The 13,453-nt window shown below is 40.7% G+C and overlaps 1 protein-coding gene across 1 annotated transcript in view; it reads left to right on the top strand.

Annotated features, from left to right (window-relative positions):
- Window positions 1-13,453, top strand: part of MAGI2 (membrane associated guanylate kinase, WW and PDZ domain containing 2) — a 1,321,708-nt gene that overhangs the window by 1,192,215 nt on the left and 116,040 nt on the right. Inside the window, exons 17-20 of the mRNA XM_042965265.1 lie at window positions 3,296-3,481; window positions 5,362-5,515; window positions 10,663-10,882; window positions 11,958-12,101. Of these exons, the coding sequence (XP_042821199.1) occupies window positions 3,296-3,481; window positions 5,362-5,515; window positions 10,663-10,882; window positions 11,958-12,101 (704 nt within the window). The remainder of the gene's footprint in view (window positions 1-3,295; window positions 3,482-5,361; window positions 5,516-10,662; window positions 10,883-11,957; window positions 12,102-13,453) is intronic.

The following is a 13,453-nucleotide window of genomic DNA, read 5'->3' as shown; positions in this document are numbered from 1 at the left end:
TGTGTGTGTGTGTGTGAAATCTATGTTTTGAAACATTTGTGGCTTTATGCCCAGGAGATTCTAAATGATGCACGGTAATGGAGGGGAGTATAGGCATGAATAATTCAAAGCAGCAAATCATCCAAATACCAGCTGTATGTGTTTTAAAGTGTATTTTTAAATTTAATTTGAAATGTATTTCTAATACCCAAAGAAATGACTTCAAATAAAGGAATGACACCATGATGTGAAGTCCCAACCAAAAGGGATCTGAGGAGCTGTCCAATTTTCCTCTCCCTTCCTCTCCTCCCCCTTGCCTTCCTTCCTCCCCTTTCCTCTCCCTTCTTCCTCATGTCCTGCCTGTCAAAAGACAGCTGCCACAAAGAACCAGCTTCAAGCAGAGTTTCTGCCTTCCACTCTCCCCTGGATGAGGGCCACTGGTGAAGTGTTTGTGACTGCCTGATTAGAGGCAAGCTGCACTCACCAAATAAAAGTACCAGGTGCCCATGAAACAAGTGCTTGGGTGGAGGAAAGGAACCACAAAGTCAAGAGATACAGTACAGTGTAGCGCCGTGGTTAAGAGCAAAGCCTCTGGAATCAAGCAGACTGGGATTCTAAATCTTGCTTGGACTTTCTGAGTTGGGCAATCGCTAATGACTTTGTAGCTCGGTTTCTTCCACTCTAAACATGTAATGGTAATTCTATCCAGTATCTCACATGATTTCTTAAGGATTAAATTATATATATTTTAATGTAGTTGTAATTGTGTGTGTTTAAGGCTCAATGCGGATAATGAGGACATCTGTATTATACTAATTTCCCTTTAAATAATAAAGTCTTACTTATGAGTTGGCATTTTCCTACACAGACATGCAACATCTTTTTTGTAAAACCAGAGAAAAACAAACAGGATGCTTGGCCTCATCTAGCATCTGTATAATCCCCAAAACACATTTCTTTTTCCCAAGTGAAGCTGTTTTCCAGTGTTGATACTTAGGAGATACTGTTGTGTCATAAGCAAAACATTTCTTCAGTTTTAACAGTAATACAGGTTTACCCCATGTAGGAAGAATTCAAGCTGGTACCTATATACAAGCACATGTGCATATCAATAGTGATATCAGAAACATTAAAAAGATAATAGTAATAAAGAGAATGAAAGAAAAGTTAATAGTTATAGATCAGTTCTTACACCAGGCACTGTTCTAGTCACTTCACATGTGCCAACCCATTTGTTTCTCAGAGCCTTCCTGTAAAGTCAGGGATATTATTATCCCAATTTTACTATTGAAAAACAAACTCAGAGAGGTCAGGTAGCTTTCCAAGGATCACATGATGGATAGCAATAGACACATTGGAAACCAGGGAGACCGTGCCATGTATGGACTGTTCAAGGACAGTATTGAACATGAAAGGGGGCAAAAACAGGAACAAATGTTCACTCTAATTATGGTAGAAGACCAAAGAATTTGCAATGCCTTCTTTTTTTAAATAACTAAATGAATGAGTTCTTATTACATTTCTGCTTAATAAGTGCATTGTCCTGAGAGTCTAAGATGATCTTTAGTATGCTTTAAGTAAGATGTTCTTAATTAAAGCCATTACTGCCTGTAAATAAAAACTCAACATGAGTTTTACTTCAGAAACATCGGCTCAGCCAGTATTTTCATATGCTATCTATAACCTGTCACAATGGAAATATGATCAAGGCTCTGGTTCATTAACTCACTGATTGTCCTTCCTTACGTGGTTATTAGCTGATGTTCTGCCTTTCACTGTAACACATACATAAGATTGAGAGTTCAAGGAACGGACACTCCTGAAGCATAACAAATGGTGGAGTATCTCTGCCTCTTTACACAGATAAATCAGTATCTGACTTCCATGAAGAAAGAAACAACACAGAGTAATTGACAGGTGATTTCTTGGCTGTGGTTCCCTACCTACAAAGGTGAAAGGAAAAAGAACAGGTTTCTAGATTCTAACCTCCTTGGGGAAGGAAGAGGTGTGCCAGTGGTATCTGACCCCAGAAATAGTTATCCTGGTAGGCACTCAAACACTTACATTGAATAGAAGTCAACCTGCTAAAAAATCTTTATCCTCATGCACCTGGCTCTCCATACATACATACATACATACATACATAAGCTTTCATTGTTTTAAAGAGACATATGCCATATTTGATCAATTCTAATACACGTTTTCATAATTTAAATATCTAAAAAATTATACAGCATCTTACAGTCGATGGACTGTCATTGTTTAATTGGCAGAGTTTCTTTCCTCCTTTCTTTCTTTCTTTCTTTCTTTCCTTCTTTCTTGTGATACCTAAAACAGAAGTTTGTCATAATGGCATCTTAGATTTGATGCAATATATTATGCATCACTTAATAAATTATCAGCACCACTTATAAATTAAATCAGAAAGAAGAGGTAAGATTTGAAACCTGCATCAACCTTGAAACCGAAGATTAGTGGATGATAGGAAGTTGAGCATAGCTTATTCACCTGCTGTGACAGCCCATGTTAATATAGATTTCTCTCCTTCCCTGATCTCTTCTCTCAGCAAAATAGACAAGGGTAGAAATTGAATTCTTGACATTTATTGTATCCTTCTGAAACTGTATTATTATCTCTACAGTATGGTCTCACAATAACGTATGCCTGTGGTTCTCAAAATTTTGTGTGTATTAGAATGTCTTGAGGAGCTTCTTAAAAAATTGTGATTCTCAAAAAAAAAAAAAAAAATTGTGATTCTCACCTGCTCCTGGACATTTTGATGCACAAGATCAGGTTAAGGCCCAAAGAGCTGTATTTTTAATCCTAGAGTGATTATGATACACCAGAATTTGAGGACCCCTGGTCCATGTGTTTGGAATTGGTCTGTCATTGCACAGAACTTGAATTTAGAAATTCTGATCTCAGTGGAATGCACAGGACCACACTTAATAGGCATGATTATGATTTCAAAAGGCAAATTTACTGATGGAAAAAAGAATTCTGACATCGCATTTTTTTCTGTGGGGCTGGACTCAAAGATAGAACAGTGCTGGGCGGGGGGGGGGGGGCCTAGGGGCCTCAGTTGGTGAAGCTTCCAACTTTGGCTCAGGTCACGATCTCACGATTGGTGAGTTCAAGCCCCACATCGGGCTCATTTCAGTCAGCTCCAAGCCCACTTCAGATCCTCTGTCTCCCTCCTCCTATCCCTCCCCCACTTGTGCTTTCTCAAAAATAAATAAAAATATTAAAAAAAAAAAAAAAAAAGAACAGTGCTGGGAACACTCCTGATATCTGATTCTGTTGGGGATTGTTTTAGCTGTGCCCCATAAAATCGGCCGCATCATCGATGGGAGTCCTGCAGACCGCTGTGCAAAACTGAAAGTGGGAGACCGGATCTTAGCAGTGAACGGCCAGTCCATCATCAACATGCCTCATGCAGACATTGTGAAGCTCATCAAGGATGCTGGTCTTAGTGTCACCCTCCGCATCATCCCTCAGGAGGGTGAGTGCCTGAGCCTGGCCACCATCATAGTGGTGCCAGAGCGCCTGAGGTTGATTCCTATTTCTACTTTTGCAGAAATCCACTCTCTCTTGCAACCCATATCCTGTTTACTTAGTACCAGTTTCATTCAGAGATCAAGCTGTGTGACATTATAGATAAATAGTGTGAATCTCAAGACACTGGGTTATTCAATCATTCCCTGTGGTCTGGGGAGTACTGTTTTTATGCTTATATTAAACCAGAACCCATTCGACAGAGATGATAGAGTTACAAATCTGAAGCAGAAAAAAAAAAGTGTATTCATGTTAACAGTTAAGCTCTGGAGGATTCTTCAAAGTCAGATTGATTTTGAAAAGCTTGAGGAAGTTTTGTGGTATAAAGAGAGCTCATTTAGAAAACGTTGCATCTGATAAGAATTTTAAATTCCCACTTAATCTTTTGAATTTCTCTGTATAAGGACTCCCCCTGAGGCTTGAAGAGTAGTGAGTTACAGCTTATTGCCATGCCTTGAGGGCCACAAGTCACCATTTCCAGACACTGGTTCATTACTGGTTTGTAGCTGCTGACTCATGAATGATGCTCGAGATTTCAGTCCCCAGAGCTCACCTGTGAGTGGAGTGTAGAATACCACATGGAGAGTGATAGGTCCACTCACCTTGGTCCCCTCTGTTTTCCTCAGTCTCCTGATTCCGTCTTGGGGCTATCTGGCAAGCAGGCACTAAACAGTCACCTGACTTTCCATATAAAACAGTGGTTCTCAACTGAGGTGATTTTGTCCCCCTGGGGGATGTTCAGCAAGGTCTGACAACGTTTTTGACTGTCACAATTAGGATGGGAATGCTACCGGCATCTAGCGGGTAGAGGGCAAGGATACCGCCAGCCATCCAACAATGCACAGGACAGCCCCCCCCCCCCAGCAAAGAATTGTCTTGCCCAAAATGTCAACAGTGCTGAAGATGAGAAAGCCCGCAAGTGGAAAGAATTTTTCAAAATCTGGGCTGCCAGACAAGAAAGGGGAAGAATGGCTTAATAAAGAATAGATCACCTCCCTTTTATCACCCAACCAAATACAAAGAACAGAACAGAAAATGACGCGGTGTTTTTAACCTGTTACTTGCAGACATCATTATGTGTAAAATATTCAAATGAACTCTAAGCAAGATTGCTCACTAAAAATCTGACTCGCTTTTCAGTTTTCCCCAGTCTGAAATATGTCTGTCTTATTTGTATTGCATCGTATACAGATAATTTCAGTTGAGACGGTAATGCTATTACAGGAAAATCCAAGAAGCTGTGTTAACAAAGCACAATTTTATGAACATTCTTCTGTCCAATGTTCTTTTTCTTTCTGAAAAACCATGGAGTACAGGGGGTGATTGAGCAATAAAACCAACAAGGAGCTAGAGAGAATATTATGAAAAGCATTTATTTCTATTATGGTTACTTCCTTGTCCAAACTTGGGAATACTGGTAGGATTTGTCTTTACAACCAAAAAGTAGCAGCTCAAATGTTTTCTCTCAGTGGGCAGCACTGGAAAAATAGAATATGTTTTAGAGCTTACTCCTCTGGATTATTTTTTCATTGTCTTAACAGGGTTTTTTTGATTGTAATCTTTTCTGCTAGGAAAATGACAAGAGACTCTGTTTAACTTTGTTCAGCAACACTTGTAATTCATGAAATAATACTAATTCTGTGAATGGTATTGGAACTTGATTGGATAATTGATAAGTTTAACCTGCTGTCTTAAAGCCTAACAGAAACTGAGAAAACTGAAGCCTTGAGTCATCTGAGGAGGCAAAGAGTTACCACCTCTGGCCACCTCTTGCCCTTTATCAGATGCCAACCTGACTGCACCTGCCACTTTGGCTCCCCTTTGCAGAGCTCAGCAGCCCAGCATCGGCACCCAGCTCAGAGAAGCAGAGCCCCATGGCCCAGCAGAGTCCTCTGGCCCAGCCGAGCCCAGCCACTCCCAACAGCCCTGTTGCCCAACCAGCTCCTCCTCAGCCACTTCAGCTGCAAGGACATGAAAATAGGTAAAGTTTCCCCTGGTTTTTCTGATGCTGAGAGGTGAAGGAGGTGGGGAGAGGGAGAGTTTGGGACAGGACACAACAGGACACAGAAGAGAAAGTTTCATAAAGTAGAAATTGTCAGGTGCTCCTTTCTGTGATTTAGAGATTCTGTGGGTGTCACACATGCGGTTTTATTAGCAAATACAGGGGTCTGTTCTTCACAAAAAGAGAACCTTTCCTCAAGAAATGATGAGCAGTTAGTAGGTAGATGATCAGTAGATGATCAGTAGGGATTAACTAGATGAAGACCACACTGAAGAGACTCCAAACTGAAGAACATAGATGTAGACCCTTTGGCAGGAGGGAGCATGCAACCTTGAAAGGCATGGAAATAAATAAGGTCAGTGTAGTGAGGGAAGAGGTCAGGGAGCATGGTTCAAGATGTAGCAATGAGAGTGATAGGGATCCACTTTGGGGCCTGTAAGCATGTTAAAGATTTTTTTTAATTTTTTTTAATGTTTTATTTTATTTTTTGAGAGATAAAGAGACACAGAGAGCAAGCAGGGGAGGGGCAGAGAGAGAGGGAGACACAGAATCCAAGCAGGCTCCAGGCTCTGAGCTGTCAGTACAGAGCCCGACTCAGGGCTCGAACCCACAAACACGAGATCATGACCCAGGCCGAAGTTGGATGCTCAACCGAATGAACCACCAGGCACACCAAAGATTTTGAGCTTCAGTGTAATGACAAGTCATTGGAAGGTTTTACGCTGAAGACTGACATCACTGGATTTCCTTTTCAAGGCCGCCCAGTGGGCCACACAGAGAGCTGACTGGGAGCTGGTGAGGGTTGGATGTAGATTAAGCAATTAGAGATGGCTGCTGATATCCTTGGATCAATGAAGGTGGTGGCTCAGAGAACAATGGTGGTGTGGAGAGAGGGAAGTGTGGCAAAACTTGTAAGCAGTAATAAACGTTAGCATTTTTTACTGCATTTTGCCTATATCCCCTACCCATGATCTAATGAGGTTCTTCCATTCCATATCATAAACTAATATGAATAAGACACTTCGAATTTCCAGAAAAAAGGATGTCATGTAAAAACAGCATTGTCTTCTTACAATGAACTTGTGTGTAACAGGGAGCCTGCGTTAGGTTGAGCCATAAAGGAAAGAGATGAAGACATGTTCCCATGCTGTTTTCCCTCTTTTGAAGGAGAAAAACAGAACAACCCACAGGAACATTTCTGTGTACAAAACCCTCACCGGTCTTTTCCATAATTCTAATGTTTTCTGAACATCTGCTTCCTAGCTCCCGCCTCATATGTTGGGAAAGATGAAGTGAGACTCAGTTTCCAAGTCCCAGAACTCTGTAGGTCCAGCACTCACGCAGTTGCAAAGCAAATATTTTCCCTGTGCCACAGGTGCTATTTCCATAAAGCCCTGTTCTTCTCAGGAGTTCCCCCATTTGCTTTCACAGAAAAGTAAATGTCTGTTATCCTCAGCTGTTTATGGTTTTAATATATTCCACGGAAGAAAAAAGACTAAAGACCATAAAGCAAACGATAGGGGGGTAAGAATTTGACAACCCGTAAGAGGAGTAAGCCTGGGTATCTCAGTAATAAGCCACTGATGTGTTTGCTTTCGCCGTGAGCTGTTTTAACAGATCACACTGGCTTTCCCCCCAGGATTCATTTCGGACTCAGGAGGAAGGGGCTGAGCGCATGCAATTCCTGGGCCAGCCTCAGACTCCTCTTATGGCTCTGCCTCCGTCTATTAATCTCCCAGCCACAGTTCTATCTCACCTTTCCAGAGTCAGACTCCCCCAGACATGGGCTCTTGCTTCTGGCTTCGGCGTGGGTAATCTCATCCCTGTCGTGTTATAATTCAGTGGGGAGAATAACATTTGGGCAAGGCCACTATCATGCTTCAACTGCTACTAGCCCACAACTGGAACTCGTTGGCCCTGACCAGAGAAGCAACAGTCTTTGGAATGTCTTTTTGTCCTGACTTCACGGAATAAAATATTTCCCAACTCTGGGATTAACCAATTGACCTGATTCAAATTTGTATAAATCACCAACAAATTTTCCCAGTGAACTTTCCCGCACTCATATTAAAAGCCTGGCAAGTGCCTGCTTTCAGAGAGCCCTTCCTTGGCACTGGGGTTTCCTGGCTTAACTGGCTCTTTTACATATGAATGAAGAGATTAATAATTCTACAGATACCAGATCATTTTCCTAGCTTCATTTAAACATGGTCATGGTATCAAGAGCTCTTTGTCTTTCTCTAGATGAGGCTAGAGATGTCTCCAAGACAGCTTTTATGCCAAATACCCCGTACGCATTTTCTAGTGGTTCATCTATGCAAGAAATGCCCACCTAACTCCATGTCAAACTGAGCCAGTTTCCATGTTAAAATGGGATAAAATTAAATGACGATCTGCTTCCACATTTTTATTTTATGAATTAAAATGACTGAATATTTTATCCTGTCTTATTTACTTTCACTTTGGCTTCCTACTGACACCCTGCACACCTCTACTTATGTCTCTATCCCTTAACAACCTTTTGATATATACTCTGGAAACAAAATTGTTTTAATATGGACATAAGCAAAACAGTATTCAAGGAGAAGCATTCATTGGAAACAACAAAAGAACCATTATATAATATATTTCAAAACTAAGTATAAATAGCAGAGCTCACCTTCCCCAGCAAGGGAAATTAATATTTGACTGCATTTTATTTACTTATTTTTAATTTTTTAATGCTTATTTATTTCTGAGAGAGAGAGAGAGAGAGAGAGAGAGAGAGACAAAGCATGAGGGGAGGAGCAGCAGAGAGAGAGGGAAACACAGAATCCTAAGCAGGCTCCAGGCTCTGAGCTGTCAGCACAAAGCCTGACACGGGGTTCAAACCCATAAGCTGTGAGATCATGACCTGAGCCGAAGTTGGATGCTTAACCAACTGAGCCACCCAGGTGCCCCTTGACTGCATTTTAAACAGCAAAGTCAGTAGAAAAACACTGGAAATTTACTTCTTTTTTTACATACTTTGAACCCTAGATGTTTAAGCTGGAAGGAATTCTTAAAAGGTCCACATGAGGCAAAAGCCCACTACAAGATCCTATACCACATGGGCATTGTTTCTTGGTTCTGGAACTTGTTCATACCATAAAATTCTGCTAGATTTTATCACTAGAAATCTGGTTGTTGTTGTTGTTGTTGTTGTTGTTTTTATCTTTACAGTCTCTTTAATAATGGAATTAATAGCAACAAAGAGTTATACTGATGACTTTCTTTCATGAGTGAAGGAATTTTAAAGAGGCTGTATTTTTTTAAATAATACTGAGTTTTCCTTAACGTATTTCACAAATTCGTTTGTGAAACAAAGCAACATAGTTTTTGCCCAAGCCGCTGTATCATTCACTGAACAGTTAGCAACACTCATAAAAACTTAAGTATATTTTCCTCATTAAAGACTCTTCAATGTACAGTTCAATGTAAAATCCTGACAGACAGCACTGGTTCAAATGCAGTCTGAATGCCAGAAGGTAGGCTTGGATGACAGCTGTTGCATTTTAACGGTTCCTATTCTAGGCTGTTGTGTAATCTTTGGGGAGACTTTACATTTCACCCTCTTTGGCTATACCTCGTGACACATCTGGTTGGAAATGGGGCACATAATGGATATCGCATACCACTACCACACAGATCACGAAAATAAAGTGATTTGTGTTGTAACTCAAAGCAACTTGACATCTAATCTACCAAACAGTTTCTAGGAAGGAATCAACACATGCCAACGAATGGCAGCCAGTTCAGTTCTTTTGTTTAATTCATTCATTTGTGTGGTTAAGCATCTTATTCGAAGCATATTTAAATAATTCTGTTCTCAGTATTCACAATTCCAGTAGGTGAGTGGACAACTTGCCGAGGTAGGAAACAAAGCCTAAATTCTGCAGTTCACAAGAGGAATGTGTCATTTCTGCACTTACTTCCCATTTAAGTAACAAATGGGACCTGCTCAAAGTGTTGATTAAAATAACATCCTTTCAAACACTCCAAATAAATACATCTATTACTGTACATTTTTAGTGTATCCTCACCAAATATTAGATTGCCCTAATGGCAATTGTTCAGGTGAGTGATTTTTAAAAATAGTAGTGGGGCTCCTGGGTGACTCAGTTGGTTAAGTGTCCCACTCTTGATTTTGGCTTAGGTCATGTTCTCACGGTTGTGAGATCGAGCCCAGTGCTGGGTTAATCTCTCACTGTGCCTAATTTATAAATTAAACTTTCTCATAGGTTTGTGATATAGGAAAAAGCATAGTGTATATAGGGTTCAGGACTGTCTGCAGTTTTAGACAACCACTGAGGTCTAGAAATGTAACCCCCATGGGTGGGGTGGAAGGCTACTGTAAGTATAACATCTAGAAACAAGAAAGAGACAAACGTTGGACATACACATTTTTGCCTTCCCTTTTATCTTACGGCCATGAGAGTATCTGATAATAGCATCTGATACTAATCTGATAGTTATAGTCTAGTATTAAAACTATGTAATATGTTTCTACCTTAGCAATGACCCAGTGACTTTCTCCTTGACTTACAGCTCATGATTATGCTTTGCTATCACTCCTTTAACCTCTGTAAGATATTCAAAAAGACCAAACCTAGCAGGTTAAAATATTGCCTTTAATTATATATTTATAAAGTATTTAGAGATTACTTTGGTTGTGCTTTCATAAAGTAATGAATAGTGTGTGGGCGAGAGAGAGTGGTTGAGAGAGTTGGTTTACTGGTGTTGAGACAAACTGATATTTTGGGATGTATAGTTTCGGATGTATAGTTTAACTCCCTAGATTTGCTACAGTTGTACAAGTTTGTAAATAGCCAAAGTCAAAGAGGGATATCCATAAGTCCTTTTCCACAAAGTTCTGGTTGGGCCATCATGTTTACCTTGATTTCTCAAGGAGCCAAATGAAAAGTAGACAATATGGCATTTGTCAAAAATTTTAAAATAGTGCTTATCATCTATGATTTTCTCAAATTCCTAAACATGCAAAAGGACCTCTAGGAAGTGTGGCCCACATGTGCCTAGAGGTCATGTGATCATTCTAATCTCCTTAGAATGCTGAGACCTCAAAACAAATCCCATGTCCATTTATTTAGTTACAGGTCGGAAGTGAAAGCGAGGCAAGATGTGAAACCAGACATCCGACAGCCTCCATTCACAGACTACAGGCAGCCACCGCTGGACTACAGGCAGCCCCCAGGAGGGGACTACCAGCAACCCCCACCCTTGGACTACAGGCAGCCTCCCCTGCTGGACTACAGGCAGCACTCCCCTGACACCAGGCAGTACCCTCTGGCAGACTACAGGCAGCCCCAGGTACCCCCAGGACCCCATTAAATTTCATTTTCCTAATGGGCAAACCTATAATTGACACACATACATACACACACACCTACACACAGATACACACTGAGACACCCATGTACACACACAGACAGACACACAGATATACACGTACACACACAGACACACATGTACACATAGAGACACACATGTACGCACAGACACAAACACAGACACATTGACACACATGTACAAACATGTACACATAGACACACATGTACACACACATACACACAGACACACACGTATACACACACGTACACACAGACATACATGCACACATACACACAGACACATGTACACACAGACACACGTGTACACACAAATACACATGTACACACAGACACATGTACACACACAGAGATACAAATGTACATACATGTACACACACGTACACACAGAGACACACATATAGACACACACGTGCACACACATACATATAGATACACACAGACACACATATGTACACAGAGACACACATGTACACACACATACACACATATACACAGACACACATGTACACACAGACACGTGTACACACAGATACAAATGTACACACAGACACACACAAACACACACGTATACACAGAGACACACATATAGACACACATACACACGTGAACACACAGAGATACATGTACACACATGTGCACACACAGACACACATGTACACACAGAGACACAGACACACACGACTCTGATACATTTATTTATGGTGCCCAACAGCAGTGAATGAGGAAACACAAAGGAGTGATAGTATCGCTCAGACCTATATGCAGTCATTTTGTTTGCCAAGTAAACATGGATACGAAAGTAATCAAGCTACACAGTAGTTCTTTTAATGACCAAGGAAACTGCATTCAGATCTGCTTGAACTTTTGGAATTTTGTCTCTCATTTTGCTAGATTGCGAAGTGAGATTACTTGTTCTCACAATATCATGTCATTTGGGACACATTAACTGTAAGGGAGAAGAACAGAGAGACTGACCACAGAAGCTTCTCTGATATCAAACACCTGTTTATTCCATTCTCTCGCCAACTCTACAGGATTTTGATTATTTCACTGTGGACATGGAGAAGGGCGCCAAAGGGTTTGGATTCAGCATTCGTGGAGGAAGGGAATACAAAATGGATTTGTACGTGTTGAGATTGGCGGAAGATGGGCCAGCAATAAGAAACGGAAGGATGAGGGTAAGAACAGTCTCTTTGTATAGAATTGCGTAATACTGAAAGACCCCACAGTGGTATCGGAATGCTGACTCAATGTGATTAAGCAAACAGTCTCAGCATGGGCTTTGCCTTCTTTCCATTGCATGACTCAGTTTCCTGAAGGTTTGGTCAAACGTGATTCAAGAATCATATTAGCTCTCATTCTCCTGCTTACACCCTTCCAACTGGCAGATCTCATTGAAGTGCTTTATATATATAGTTTCTCTAAAGAGCGAGCTAAAGAAAATGTACAAAGTAAGCTAAGAAATAGTTTGAAATGGAAACATGGATCCATAATTTTTTCTATGGCTTGGTTTAGTTTTTATTTGGAATAAATCTTTTGAAATTTTTTTATTTGTTTTATGCGATTTTTTTCCTCCAGGTTTATTAATCAAATGGTTCTGTGTTTCTTTGGAAATACTTCCTTTGTGTTGACTGGTCTTTTGGCTTCGATATTGGAAAGAGGAGGACTAGACTTCTTAGATACGTGTTGTCCTTAAAAATGATGGCAGTTAGAAATTTTCCAATTAGAGTGTAAGTTGAGGTGGATTTTTTAATGTAATAGTGATTTTGAGGCATCTGATTGATGGGTAACTGACTATTCATCTAAAGGTACAAAAAAAACCCTTGATAACAATGTAGAATATTAGTCTGTGTCTCTCTTTTTCTCTCTCCCTCTCTTTCTGTAAAATGGCCATTAGTAAGCACATAAAAGGTTAGTTATTATAAATACAATCTGGAATTCATTCTTGCTTTCCCTCCTTGCCCTTTAAATTAATACAGAAGAGCTGTGGTCCTTGGCTTCTCGCACTTCCGGTTCTTGTGCAGAGCTGCACCAACCACTTGCTCCCAGATAACTGAATGAATCTGTTATTCCTACTGCCCACTCCTGTGATTTTCATTCCCAAGTCACTGAATCATCCACAGTGCAAAAGTAGAAAGAACATAAGTCATGTCAATGTTCCTCCCTCCCTTCACAATTCTTTGACAACTAGGAAGTATCCAAGTTGGAATTTGAACTGACTGGAATTTGGCTGACTCTGGAGACTGACGGCTCCTGCCCTGATCCAACACCAGCCTCCGTGTACCCCATCCACATATGGTTTTAGGAGAGGCCTCCACATGGTTTCTTGGCTCCCAGCTTCCCTAAAAACAGAAGGGCACTTTTTTAACATATTGCAAAGCCAACTCACAAGTGGTTAAGTAAAACAAAATCTTCCTGGTGCACGTAAAAGCAACACAACACAAGGACCATGGGCGAAGCCACCAGAGCCCTATGAGAGAGGATAGCCCACCCGCCCCCACAGTGCACTTCAGAGGTGGCCTGTGTGACT

Source organism: Panthera tigris, chromosome A2 (assembly GCF_018350195.1).
Source record: "Panthera tigris isolate Pti1 chromosome A2, P.tigris_Pti1_mat1.1, whole genome shotgun sequence".
Classification (NCBI taxonomy): domain Eukaryota; kingdom Metazoa; phylum Chordata; class Mammalia; order Carnivora; family Felidae; genus Panthera; species Panthera tigris.
The sequence above is the reverse complement of the archived record's forward strand: the minus strand, read 5'-3'. Positions and strand labels throughout refer to the sequence as shown.